We start from the raw sequence: 13,259 nt of genomic DNA on the forward strand, positions 1-13,259 counted from the left end.
AGTAGTCTATAGACAAATCACATTTTACACTACACTCTAAAAAGTACTTATTGAGAGCCTACTGTGTGAAGAGCATTGTACTAAGTGTTTTGAAGAATAGAAGAGAGTTAGTAGATATGATCCCTGCCCCTAGGGCACTTACGATCCATTGGGGAAGATAGATGCTTAAATAAATCACAGATAGTAGTAAATAATAGAGTATAAAGATATGTACATAAACGGTGTGTTTATGTGATTACCCAAATGGTGTGGAAGTGCTGAAGTGGAAGTAGTGGAGATTAAATGGAGATGGCTTCCTAGAGAAGATGTGATCTTAGAAGGTCTTCGAAGATGGGGAGAGCTGTGGTCTGTTAAATATGAAGGGGGAGGGAGTTCTAGGCAGAGAGGAGGATGTGGGCAAGAGATTGGGGGTGGGAGAGTCAAGAACCGGGCAGAGTGAGTAGGTTAGCTCGAGAGATGTTGTGGGAGAAGAGACCGGATTGGTAGTGGGGAGAGAGTTGATTGAGTGCCTTAAAGTTGACGGTCAGGAGTTTCTGCTTGATGCAAAGTCGAATGGGCACCCATTTGAGGTTTTTGAGGAGTGGGGAGATGTGTGCGGTATGACAATTTAGAAAAATGATCCAGGCACCAGAGTGAAGTTTGGACTGGGTAGAGGAGAGGCAGGAGGCAGGAAGGTCAGTGAGGAGGCTGATGCAGTATCCTTTTCACCCAAAAATCTTGTTAAGAATAAGTTAACACTTGAATTTAAAACTTTTACACTGTTGAATCATAAAACTCTAGTCAGTCAATTGTATTTATTGAGCACTTACTGTGTGCACAGCACTGTACTCTACAGCTGATAATAAAACCCAGAAAATACTGCATCCCAGTTGAAAACTGGGAGTCAGTTGCTTGCTGAGGACAGTTTTGCATAGCATGCTGCCATTAAGAAGGGGGTGGCTTTCTTTGAGCAAAATGGAAAGTGAGATGAAGAGGAAAAAGAAAACGGCGCCAGGCACTGCAAACATTATATACAACACAACAAGGGACAAACTTTTTAGTGTGTACAATGTAACTGAGACTGGATCCTGCATTGGCCTTTTCAGCCGCACACACACTCATAGGTGAACTTCACCATCATGGTGTCTTCTTTGAATATGAATATATATATATATATATATATATATATATATATATTTCTGGCTTTATTTCACTCCCTCATCCCCTTACAATGTACAGTACACACAAGCCTGTCTCTTCTCATTTTCCCCTCTTCTTCCATCCTTAGTCATAGAAACACACTATCACACACCCGTATCTCCTTCTTTTCACATCCACTTGGCGGAAATATTCTAACTCCAACTCTGATACACATTCTTCTCTTTCTCCCAGTCTTTTCTGGTCACAGCCTCTGCTCACACACCCACTCACACATACAAGCACATAATAATAATGGCATTTGTTAAGCACTATGTGCAAAGCACTGTTCTAAGTGCTGGGTACATATACCCAGGGCCACAGACTGATCCGTGCCTAGGCACAGCCACACCAATAAAACCCACATGGCTTAAACTTCTCTCCCCAAAACTCTGACTCCCCTCCTGGCTTAGCCTTTCGGTGGTCGGCGATCGCACCTCTGGTTGCTGTCAAGGACTATCTAGGGCTGCTCCCTCAGTCCTTCAATCCGCGGCAGCAGCTTCTGTTTTAAACCAGGACATGGGCGGCTTTGCTGTTGCCTAGACGGAGTGCCAGTTTTCCATTAGTATTTCTGTTTGGATTTTAACAGAGAAGTGGCAGCTAAGCCTGGGGTGGCGTGAAGCTGACCAGGCTGTGTCTTGAAATAGAAGGTAACTCTGAACCTGCTGGGGATTGGGGAAGTTTGAAAGGCCAGTTTGTCCACCTTGAGAAGAGTAGACGTCTACCTGGGGTTGAAGTTTTCAAACCACACTGTAAGCCCTTGCAAGAGCAGACACTGCACATCATGATAATCAATCAATCAATCACTGATATTTATTGAGCACCTGCCATGTACAGAGCACTCTACTAAGCTCTTGGGAAGGTACAACAGAGTACGCTGACATGCTCCCTGCCCTTGAGGATCTTACAGTCTGGCAGGGGAGGCCGACAACAAAATAAATTAGAAGTAGGGGAGGCAACTGAGTATAAAATATAAAGTACATACATGCTGCAGGGGTGGGAGTTGGGGGCGAGTACCTAGGTTCTTAGGTGGCATAGACTCATTCATTCAGTCAGTCAGTCATATTTTGACTGTCATATTGAGTGCTTACTGTGTGCAGAGCACTGTACTAAGTGCTTGGAAAGTACAATTCAACAAATAGAGGCAATCCCTGCCCACAGTGGGGAAGGGGAGTGCATAGTCACCCAGGAGGGAGAGAAAATAGGATAGGGAGATGAGAGATTAGTCAGTCAGCCAGTCATATTTATTGAGTGCTTACTGTGTGCAGAGCACTGTACTAAGCATTTGGGAGAGTACAATACAACAATCTAACAAACACATTACCTGCCCACAACAAGCTTACAGTCTAGGGGGGAGACAGTCATTACTATAAATGAATAAAATTATAGATATGTAAATAAGCGCAGTGGGGCCAGGAGGGGAGATAAATAAAGGGAGCAAGTCGGGGCGATGCAGAATGGAGTGGAAGAAGAGGAAAGGAGGGCTTAAACCAGGAAAGGCCTCTTGGAGGAGATGTGCTTTCAATAAGGCTTTGAAGCTGAGGAGAGTAATTGTTTGCTGGCCATGACGAGGGAGGGCATTCCAGGCCAGAGGTAGGACGTGGGCGAGAGGTCAGTGGTGAGATAGATGATATCGACGTACAGTGAGAAGGTTAGCACTAGAGAAACGAAGTGTGTGGGCTGGGTTGTGGTAAGAGAGTAGTGAGGTGAGGTAGGATGGGGCAAGGTGACAGAGTGCTTTAAAGCCAATGGTGAGGAGTTTCTGTTTGATGTGGAGGTGGATGGGCAACCACTGGGGGTTCTTGAAAAGTGGGAAAATATGTCCTGAATGCTTCTGTAGAAAAATGAATGGGGCAGCAGAGTGAAGTATGGACTGGATTGGGGAGAGACAGGAGGCAGGGAGGTCAGCTGATACAGTAATCATGGCGGGATAGGATAAGCCATTGGATTAACATGGTAGCAGTTTGGATGGAAAGAAAAGGACAAATTTTAGCGATTTTGTGAAGGTTGAATCGACAGGATTTGGTGATGGATTGAATATGTGGGTTGAATGAGAGAGGGGAGTCGAGGATAATGCCAAGGTTACAGGCTTGTGAGACAGGAAGGATGGTGGTGCCATCGACAGTGATGTGAAGGTAGGGGGAGGTCAGAGGAGAGGGGGATCATCATCATCATCATCAATCGTATTTATTGAGCGCTTACTGTGTGCAAAGCACTGTACTAAGTGCTTGGGAAGTACAAATTGGCAACATATAGAGACAGTCCCTACCCAACAGTGGGCTCACAGTCTAATAGGGGGAGACAGAGAACAAAACCAAACATACTAACAAAATAAAATAAATAGAATAGATGGATTAGTGAGTGAAGACTTCCTGGAGGAAATGGATTTTAGTAGGATCTGAAGATGGGGAGAGTAGTGTTCTGTCAGATATGTAGGGTGAAGGAGGACCAGGCAGGGGGAAAGGTATGAGCAAGGGGTCGACAGTGAGAAGGGTGAGAGTGAGGCATGGTGAGTAGGTTGGCGTTAGAGGAGCTGAGTGTGTGGCTAGATTGTAGCGGGAGCTAAGCAAAGATAGGTAGGGAGGACAGAGCTGATTGACTGCCTTAAAATCAATGTTAAGGAGTTTCCATTTGAGGCAGATGTGGATGGACTACTACTGGAGGTGTTTGATGAGTGGAGACACACACTCAGATTGATACTTTAGAAAAATAATCCGAGTAAAGGGAGCCAGGTTACTCTACAACTCACACTGGTATACAGACATAGGACTTGGCACTAGGCTGTTCAAAATATTTTTGCTTTAAATAAAAATTTGTGAATACTTTGACAATTGATTTATCCGACAGTAAGTTTCTTGAGCACAAGGATTATGTCTACTAACTCTATTGTACTCTCCTAAGGGCTTAGTACAGTGTTCTGCACAGAGCAGTATCACCTAGTGGATAGAGCACAGGCCTGGGAGACAGAAGGACCTGTGTTCTAATCCCGGCTCTGCCACTTGCCTAATGTGTGATCCTGAGCAAGTCACTTAATTTCTCTGTGCCTCAGTTACCTTATCTGTAAAATGGGGATTAAGACTGTAAACCCTAGAGGGAAAGGGATGGTGTCCAACTTGACTAACTTTTATCTACCCCAGCACATAGAACAGTACTTGACACATAGTAAGTGATTAACAAATACCATCGTCATCATCAAATACTGGAGACAATAATGTTGAAATTCATCCAAACTATGAGAATTTTCATCCAAGGGAATGAGCACTTGCAATGGAAAACTGATCATGCATATTGGAAATTCCATATTCTCTCATGGCTTTCAATAAAGGCCATTTTTGTCTGCGCTTTACTTATTCTGAAAACGGTGTGACTCCAGACCAGCCTACCATAACCAAAATGAAGACTGGAAAAATACATACTCCATAGCAAAGAGGACACCGATATCATGTCTATACCAGGCAAATCTGTTCAGTCAGAGCCCAATTTTCAGCTGACGGGTTTGCCTTGATGATGATGATGGCATTTGTTAAGTGCTTACTATGTGCAGAGCACTGTTCTAAGCGCTGGGGAGGATACAAGGTGATCAGGTTGTCCCCCATGGGGCTCACAGTCTTAATTCCCATCTTACAGATGAGGTAATTGAGGCACAGAGAAGCTAAGTGACTTGCCCAAGGTCACACAGCTGACAATCAATCAATCGTATTTATTGAGCACTTACTGTGTGCAGAGCACTGTACTAAGTGCATGGGAAGTACAAGTTGGCAACATATAGAGACAGTCTCTACCCAACAGTGGGCTCACAGTCTAGAAGGGGGAGACAGAGAACAAAACCAAACATATAAACAAAATAAAATAAATAGAATAGATATGTACAAGTAAAATGAATAAATAGAGTAATAAATATGTACAAACATATATACATATATACAGGTGCTGTGGGGAAGGGAAGGAGGTAAGACGGGGGAATGGAGAGGGGGACGAGGGGGAGAGGAAGGAGGGGGCTCAGTCTGGGAAGGCCTCCTGGAGGAGGTGAGCTCTCAGTAGGGCCTTGAAGGGAGGAAGAGAGCTAGCTTGGCGGATGGGCAGAGGGAGGGCATTCCAGGCTAGGGGGATGATGTGGGCCGGGGTTGATGACGGGACAGGTGAGAACGAGGCACGGTGAGGAGATTAGCGGCAGAGGAGCGGAGGGTGTGGGCTGGGCTGTAGAAGGAGAGAAGGGAGGTGAGGTAGGAGGGGGCGAGGTGATGGAGAGCCTTGAAGCCGAGGGTGAGGAGTTTCTGCCTGATGTGCAGATTGATAGGTAGCCACTGGAGATTTTTGAGGAGGGGAGTAACATGCCCAGAGCGTTTCTGGACAAAGACAATTCGGGCAGCGGCGTGAAGTATGGATTGAAGTGGGGAGAGACACGAGGATGGGAGATCAGAGAGGAGGCTGATGCAGTAGTACAGACGGGATAGGATGAGAGCTTGAACAAGCAGAGTAGCGGTTTGGATGGAGAGGAAAGGGCGGATCTTGGCAATGTCGTGAAGCTGAGACCGGCAGGTTATGGTGATGGCCGGGAGTTACATATTGGTGAGGAACAAGACACATGCTCAGCTGCTAATTCTTAACAGTGAGTGGGCTGTCTTTATGTCCAGCCTTGAAATGAAGGACACTACACCTCTCTTTCTGAGTCCTTCCCAGGAATCCTCATGATGCGACAATTACACCTCAAAGCTTCTCACTCTCTTGTCCCACGGTGGGCAGCCTCAGGGCACTTTACAGAGTCAAGGCAAACAAACACAAAGAGTAAGTGAGAGTGATCGATATGGCCAGTGGGTCAGGGCCCAGTGGTGTGAACTGAACACTAGGCCATGAACTCCTTAACACTCAGAAACATTTGGGACTTTTTGTTTTATTTCTCCCCACCTCCTCCACCCTCCTTCCAAAGAAGAGAAAAAAGTCATTTCTATGAAAGATTTTCACCATTTCTTCAGCCTGGCTAGCTCCAGCTAGCCCGTCAGACATTAAGAGCCCTTCTCACAACCTGTATGAGTGCAGTGAGGAAAACGCAGCACAAAAAAGGGGGAATGTACATATCCTTATGTACATATCCTTAACCTATATACACGTGTTACTTCCCCCCTATCTGTAATTTATTTTAGCATCTGTCTCCCCTGCTAGGTAGTAAGCTCCTCAAGGGCAGGGATAGGGTCTACCAACTCTATTGTTGTATTCTCCTAAGCACCAAGTACAGTGCTCTGCACACAGAAAGCACTCAATAAATATCACTGATTGATTGCTAAGGTTGATTGTAGTTAAAACTCTTTTTGATTTAACTGAAAAAGGCAGTTGTGACAGGAATTTTAGCTCCAAATGCAACTTTTTTCTTAATAGTATCTTTTTTTTGAACAACGATGAGCTGGATTGGAAAGAGGGGAAGAAGAGGATTCAAGGATTAAAGTGATGAAACTTGAGCTCACACGCCTGATTTTGGAAAACAGATGCATAAACCCATCTCTGGATTTATAAAATAGCCCTAACAAATCTATTGAAATCTCATAGTCTCCTTCAACAAATTGGCACTACTTCCACAGCCAAATTCAACTCCCACACGATGATAAGCAAATGGGGGGAAATTCAGAGCTCTGCCTAGAGGTGATGTGAATGCCAGCATCAACCTGAGAGCTACCTTTCTTAAAGCAACAGCACTCAATCCCAAGTGAGATGCTCAGAGATTCGGCATACGATTGAGTAGCAAGAGCTGCTTCGCGTATCGATTTCTACTTCACTGGGCCCAGTGATGGCCAGGTTTAGAATGTGCTGGCTCTGAGGGTGGCCACTTGTAAGACCCTGCTGGTCTGGTATTTCCTGAACCCGGTAGACCCTGGGAATGGTTCCCAAAGGAATGCTCACTGGGGGAGTACAATCTGAAAAGGAGAAACAAAAAGTTACATCTGGCGGTTGTCAGCAGAACCCTCTTTTAGCTGATTGATAATATAATAATGATCATTTTGGTATGTGCCAAGAACTAAGATAATCAGTTCAGACACAGTCCCTGTCCCACATGAAACAGGTTTTGAATCCCCATTTTTCAGATGAGGAAACTGAGGCACAGAGAAGTCAAGTGACTCACCCAAGGTCACAGAAGAAGTGGCAGAGCCAGAATTAGAACCCAGATCCTCTGACTCCAGAGCCTGTGCTCTTTCCATTAGACTATGCTGCTTCACAAAGGGTGCAGTTCACTCCATCCTCCAGGATCAATGCAATGGAGTAATGGGGAAGGGGTGAGAGGCCTAGGAAGTGGATAAGTATGTGTCTTTATAGGGAGACTATATAGGACTTGAGTCTTGTTGCTAGTACTGGAAAACCATGGCCACAGAAAGTGATGAACACTGCCCTCCTCTCTTGTCTCTCCCTGAGCCCCCCGACCAAACATACACACATGCACACGCATATATACACACACAGAAATCTTGGTAGGGTTGCTTATTTAGGGTCAAGAATCAGGAAAATTAAAATTGTCCTGACAAAATGTGCTGGTGAAACAATAACCATAGTTCATTTAGCTGAATAATTAAGGCCTCTCGCCTTAATAGCTGTGGTATTTGTTAAGCATTTACTATGTGCCAAGCATGGGGTATATACAAAATAATCAGATCAGACCCAGTCTTTGTCCCATATGGGGCTCATATTCTAAGAGGGAGAGAGAATAGATATTTTATGCCCACATTACAGATGAGGAAATTGAGGCACAGGGAAGTCATGTGGCTTGCTCAAGGTCACATCAGCAGACTAGAACCTCCCGAGTCTCCTGATTCCCAATTCTGTGTTCTTTTCACTGGGCTACTCTGCTTCTCTCAAGCCAGACATCTAATTAGAATCCTGATGGGCACTATCCTGAATGTCCTGTCATGGTAACTTTGCACCATGACACCAAACAGAAACTCCAGGTGTTGTTCACCCACTGGCAAAAGCACCCCCTGTTAATCCCAGCCTCATTGGACCACCCCCTTCTCCTCAACACGCTATCCAACCTTGGCTTCACAGACTCCGTCCTCTCCTGGTTCTCCTCTTATCTCTCCCGCCGTTCATTCTCAGTCTCTTTTGCGGGCTCCTCCTCCCCCTCCCATCCCCTTACTGTAGGGGTTCCTCGAGGGTCAGTTCTTGGTCCCCTTCTGTTCTCTATCTACACTCACTCCCTTGGTGAACTCATTCGTTCTCACGGCTTCAACTATCATCTCTATGCCGATGACACCCAAATCTACATCTCTGCCCCTGCTCTCTCTCCCTCCCTCCAGGCTTGTATCTCCTCCTGCCTTCAGGACATCTCCATCTGGATGTCTGCCCGCCATCTAAAACTCAACATGTCCAAGACTGAACTCCTTATCTTCCCTCCCAAACCCTGCCCTTTCCCTGACTTTTCCATCACTGTTGACAGCACTACCATCCTTCCCGTCTCACAAGCCCGCAACCTTGGTGTCATCCTCGACTCTGCTCTCTTGTTCACCCCTCACATCCAATCCGTCACCAAAACCTGCCGGTCTCACCTCCGCAACATTCCCAAGATCTGCCCTTTCCTCTCCATCCAAACCGCTACTCTGCTCATTCAATCTCTCTTCCTATCCCGATGGGATTACTGCATCAGCCTCCTCTCCGATATCCCATCCTCTTGTCTCTCCCCACTTCAATCCATAGTTCACCCCGCTGCCCAGATCGTCTTTGTGCAGAAATGCTCTGGGCATGTTACTCCCCTCCTCAAAAATCTCCAGTGGCTACCAATCAACCTACACATCAGGGAAAAACTCCTCACCCTGGGCTTCAAGGCTCTCCATCACCTTGCCCCCTCCTACCTAACCTCCCTTCTCTCCTTCTACTGCCCAGCCCGCACCCTCCGCTCCCCCGCTGCTAATCTCCTCACCGTACCTCGTTCTCGCCTGTCCCGCCATCGACCCCCAGCCCACGTCATCCCCCGGGCCTGGAATGCCCTCCCTCTGCCCATCCGCCAAGCTAGCTCTCTTCCTCCCTTCAAGGCCCTGCTGAGAGCTCACCTCCTCCAGGAGGCCTTTCCAGACTGAGCCCCTTCCTTCCTCTCCCCCTCGTCCCCCTCTCCAACCCCCCCATCTTACCTCCTTCCCTTCCCCACAGCACCTGTATATATGTATATATGGTTGTACATATTTATTACTCTATTTATTTATTTATTTATTTTACTTGTACATATCTATCCTATTTATTTTATTTTGTTAGTATGTTTGGTTTTGTTCTCTGTCTCCCCCTTTTAGACTGTGAGCCCACTGTTGGGTAGGGACTGTCTCTATATCTTGCCAATTTGTACTTCCCAAGGGCTTAGTACAGTGCTCTGCACATAGTAAGCGCTCAATAAATACGATTGATGATGATGATGATGAGGAGGAGGAGGCCTTCCTATACTGAGCCTCTCCTTCCTCTCTCCCTCTTCCCCCTCCCCACCCCCCAGCCTTACCTCCTTCCCCTCCCCACAGCACCTGTATATATGTATATATGTTTGTATGTATTTATTACTCTATTTATTTTATTTGTACCTATTTATTCTAAATAGAATAATAAATATTTTATTTTGTTAATATGTTTTGTTTTGTTGTCTGTCTCCCCCTTCTAGACTGTGAGCCCGCTGTTGGGTAGGGACCATCTCTATATGTTGCCAACTTATACTTCCCAAGTACTTAGTACAGTGCTCTGCACACAGTATGCGCTCAATAAATACGATTGAATGAACGTGGTAAGCATCAGGAAACAGAGAGCAGATTCCTCATATAGGAGCATGGAACTCAAATATGGCCACCTAGAGTTGAAATCCAGGTGTGACCCCAATTGTTGAAAACTTTGGCCCTGCCCAGGGGATGAGTGAGACAGAAGATGTGGTCACCCCAGACTTGATGGTCAGGGGGACTTAGAGCCTGGGTGGAGGAATGAGTTGGGTCAGGGAACGTCTAAGAAATCCTGTACAGTCCTTGTCACAGGCTAAGGGATGCCTCGGTGCGTATGTCTCTGCCAAAACCTCACCTGTGATGAATTTACCTTTGGGGAGATAGTCAATCCACATTAACTTTCCAGGGTCAGGTACGGGGACCCTTATAATTTTATTTCTTTAATTCTACAAGGTAGCTTTTAAGCTCTGAAGTTGATAAATATAGCTCTGGACCAGAATTTCCCGTAACTAGTTTATGAGTTGTGAGTTTTATGGGGCTCTCTCTTTTTATTGTATTATTATGGATTACCAGTGGTTTAGGATGCTTTCCAACTGGCAGGAAGTGGTGCACACACACATGGAAGTTTCTCAGTTAAAACCCTCTTAGCAAACTCATAAAACAAAAGCCCTGTCCCCTGGATCCAGTTGCCAGCTCAGAAGCAAATGTGAGAAGGAAAGAGAGAATGCCATTTCCTGGCTTTACCAAATAGATCTTCCAGGCAGGAACAGGGGACGCCTGGAGGCTCAATACCTGGCAATTTCCCCTCAAATCAAACCCTCTACATAAAACTTGCTTTTTAAAGAGAAAAACCATGTGGTCATGGCTGAGTGACAGCAAAAGGATACTGTCCTCATTTCAGATGAAGCCTATCCTTGTTAGGATCTCTTTCCAATAGGCCCCTAGACTGACAATCTCTTCCTGATTTGAAGCGGACTTGCCTGATGAGCTGGTTGGGTATGCCGCGCTTCCCCGATCCCAAGTCTTGAAACTTGAATTGGTGTTTGATGTGACAGTTGCACGGTATAATCCATAGCCTCTTCTCCAAAACCCCATGATCCCATGGGAAGCAAAGAAGGTCAGGGTGCAGCCTATGGTCACAGACAGCTTTCTGTGTGCCTTGCTGATTGCAAATGCAGGCCGGAAAAATGCCCAAAGTATTAGCCACCTAAGGATTATTTGCCGTCTCTGTTCCCCATTTAATCAAGGAGCTTCATCCTGGTTACCTGGATACCCAGGGTCCTCATCCTTGATGCCTTGACGTAATCAAGCCTCTCACCTAATGAGTCACAACTAATCCATTTGGTCCTTTTGCCTTGGTCGCTGCTGTGTCCCATCCCCGTTACAGCCCGGATAAGGTCGGGTTCTTTCTCCTGACATGATCTGTCCTTGTTAGGATTTTTTTGCTGGTTAATGAGAAGCTCCCTCCTCATTATCTCCCCATTGCTGAGGTGGTCCTTCCTTGTTACTAAAGCACTCCATCCTGGCTGCTAATTTGCTTTCTCTGACCCAGGCACTCCCCCTTCCTAGCAGTCTCGCAGCTAGAGCCTCTTACTCAGCGGGGGAATTCTGGTCAAGAAAATCTTTCTGGTTTCAGGGGGTGTCATCCAGCTACAAGATTTGCAGACAGCAACTTCCAGCAGAGAGAAGCCTTGGCCCCGGGGTGTACAATTCCTGGGCTAGGACTTTCTTTGGGATCTTTGGGGAAGTCATGGCCTCCAAAACAGGAGGGTCTTTCATTTGAGCCCCACCTGCAGTACAGTCCACCCAAAAGCTGGTCAGCAAAGTTTTTGGAACAGAGTGCTTTGCCCTGCCCCTAAAGGGGTGATGGCTCTTCCTTTCAATTAGGGTCTATGGAGGACTTCCTGGAGAGAGGAGTAAACTAGGCTAAGCAGCAGCAGAAGCAGCATCAGAGTACCTTCTGTTGTTCCCCCATATTCTACCATATCACTCTCTCAGAGGGGTATTTCCCATCCAATGGGCCTAACAATCTCTTCTCTGTCCTTTCTGCAAGGAGTGAAAAGCCTCTCAGAGGCAGTAATCCCCACAATGTCTCCGGAGAGGAACAGAGGGAGATGGGTGGCTTTGTTCCCTGAAAGGTGAAACCAAAGCACAGAAACCCGAAGTGTTGTGCCCAGTGCCACCCACTGAGTCAGTGGCAGAGTCAGAACCCAGGCATCCTGATCCCCAAGACTGAGATGCTCTCCACAATGCCCCCCTCCGCCTTAAGAGTCTTTTCTGACATCCTCTCCCTGACCCCTCTAGATGCTCTATTAGCTTACTCTGCTCCAGGGCTCACTTTGCCTGCTTGACTACCTTCACCTCTTAATGTCTATCTTCCCCGCTGTAGACTGTAAGCTCCTCATGGGCAGGGATCATGTCTACCGACTCCATCGTACTATACTCTGCCGAGCGCTTAGTACAGCACTCTGCACACTAAGCGCTCAATAAATACCATTGATTCATTGACTGACTGTACCAGCGACTAGGCCCAGCAAACATCTCCTTGACAGAGCGGTGCGTGTGCTTTCTCCACCCAAATCATCGGGTTCGGAAGGGAAGAACAATTTTCCCCCTAGAAGAATGTCTAGAGAAGAGGCACCAACAGCATCCCTCCCCTCCAGAAAGAGTTTATCAGAAGGCAGATTTTAGCTAAATGCTTCTGTGAAACCTTTGCCATTGTAAAACACTCCTAATAGAATTCACCTCTGTCTCCTCAGGGTTTTTCTGCTTCCTAGATCACCACCTAGCAAAAGGACAATTATATTTTAATTATTAAAATGATTTACTCACCATATGCAAGCGCTGGAGCATCTCCACATATCTGTAGAAGGAGACAGGAGTTTCGTTAGTTGCCATTAAGTCCACGTGGAACAGACTGAGGATGAAATGACATTTTATTTACAAGTGCAAAGCCAGGCTATTGCTGTGGACTCACGTTTTCTCCGAGGACACTAGCTCCTGAGCGATGATATAAGCTCTGGACTGTCCATCCTTCTGTTGAAAAAACATATAACAACCAGAAACCACAGGCATTAGAGAGTGCTGCATTCCACAAATGGGAGACAGGAATGACTGGGCTGTGAAACAGATCACTGCTGTTAATGCCAACTGATGGGATGGATTGAAGGTGTATTTCAAATAGATTTTTAAGGATCATTTGTACCTATTCATTTTTTGGATATCGACACATCATTCCAAAATGCCACATGAAAGCTGTCGGGGTAAGTACAGCTTAGTAAGTAAGTATTTAGCAAGTGCAGCTTATTAAGTGCTTAGTACAATGCTCTGCACACAGTAAGCACTCAATAAGTACGATTGAATGAATGAATGAATAAAATTTGAACATTCACTCTGGTCAGTTTCGTGCCTTTGGAG

General features: G+C 46.0%; 1 protein-coding gene across 1 annotated transcript in view; it reads right to left on the reverse strand.

Moving 5' to 3' along the window:
* The window catches only part of FGD5 (FYVE, RhoGEF and PH domain containing 5), a 173,244-nt gene that overhangs the window by 70,514 nt on the left and 89,471 nt on the right, over positions 1–13,259 (reverse strand). Inside the window, exons 4-5 of the mRNA XM_038740647.1 lie at positions 12,820–12,878; positions 12,675–12,705 (exon numbers count right to left, since the gene is read on the reverse strand). Of these exons, the coding sequence (XP_038596575.1) occupies positions 12,675–12,705; positions 12,820–12,878 (90 nt within the window). The remainder of the gene's footprint in view (positions 1–12,674; positions 12,706–12,819; positions 12,879–13,259) is intronic.

This window comes from Tachyglossus aculeatus, chromosome X1, assembly GCF_015852505.1.
Source record: "Tachyglossus aculeatus isolate mTacAcu1 chromosome X1, mTacAcu1.pri, whole genome shotgun sequence".
NCBI lineage: Eukaryota > Metazoa > Chordata > Mammalia > Monotremata > Tachyglossidae > Tachyglossus > Tachyglossus aculeatus.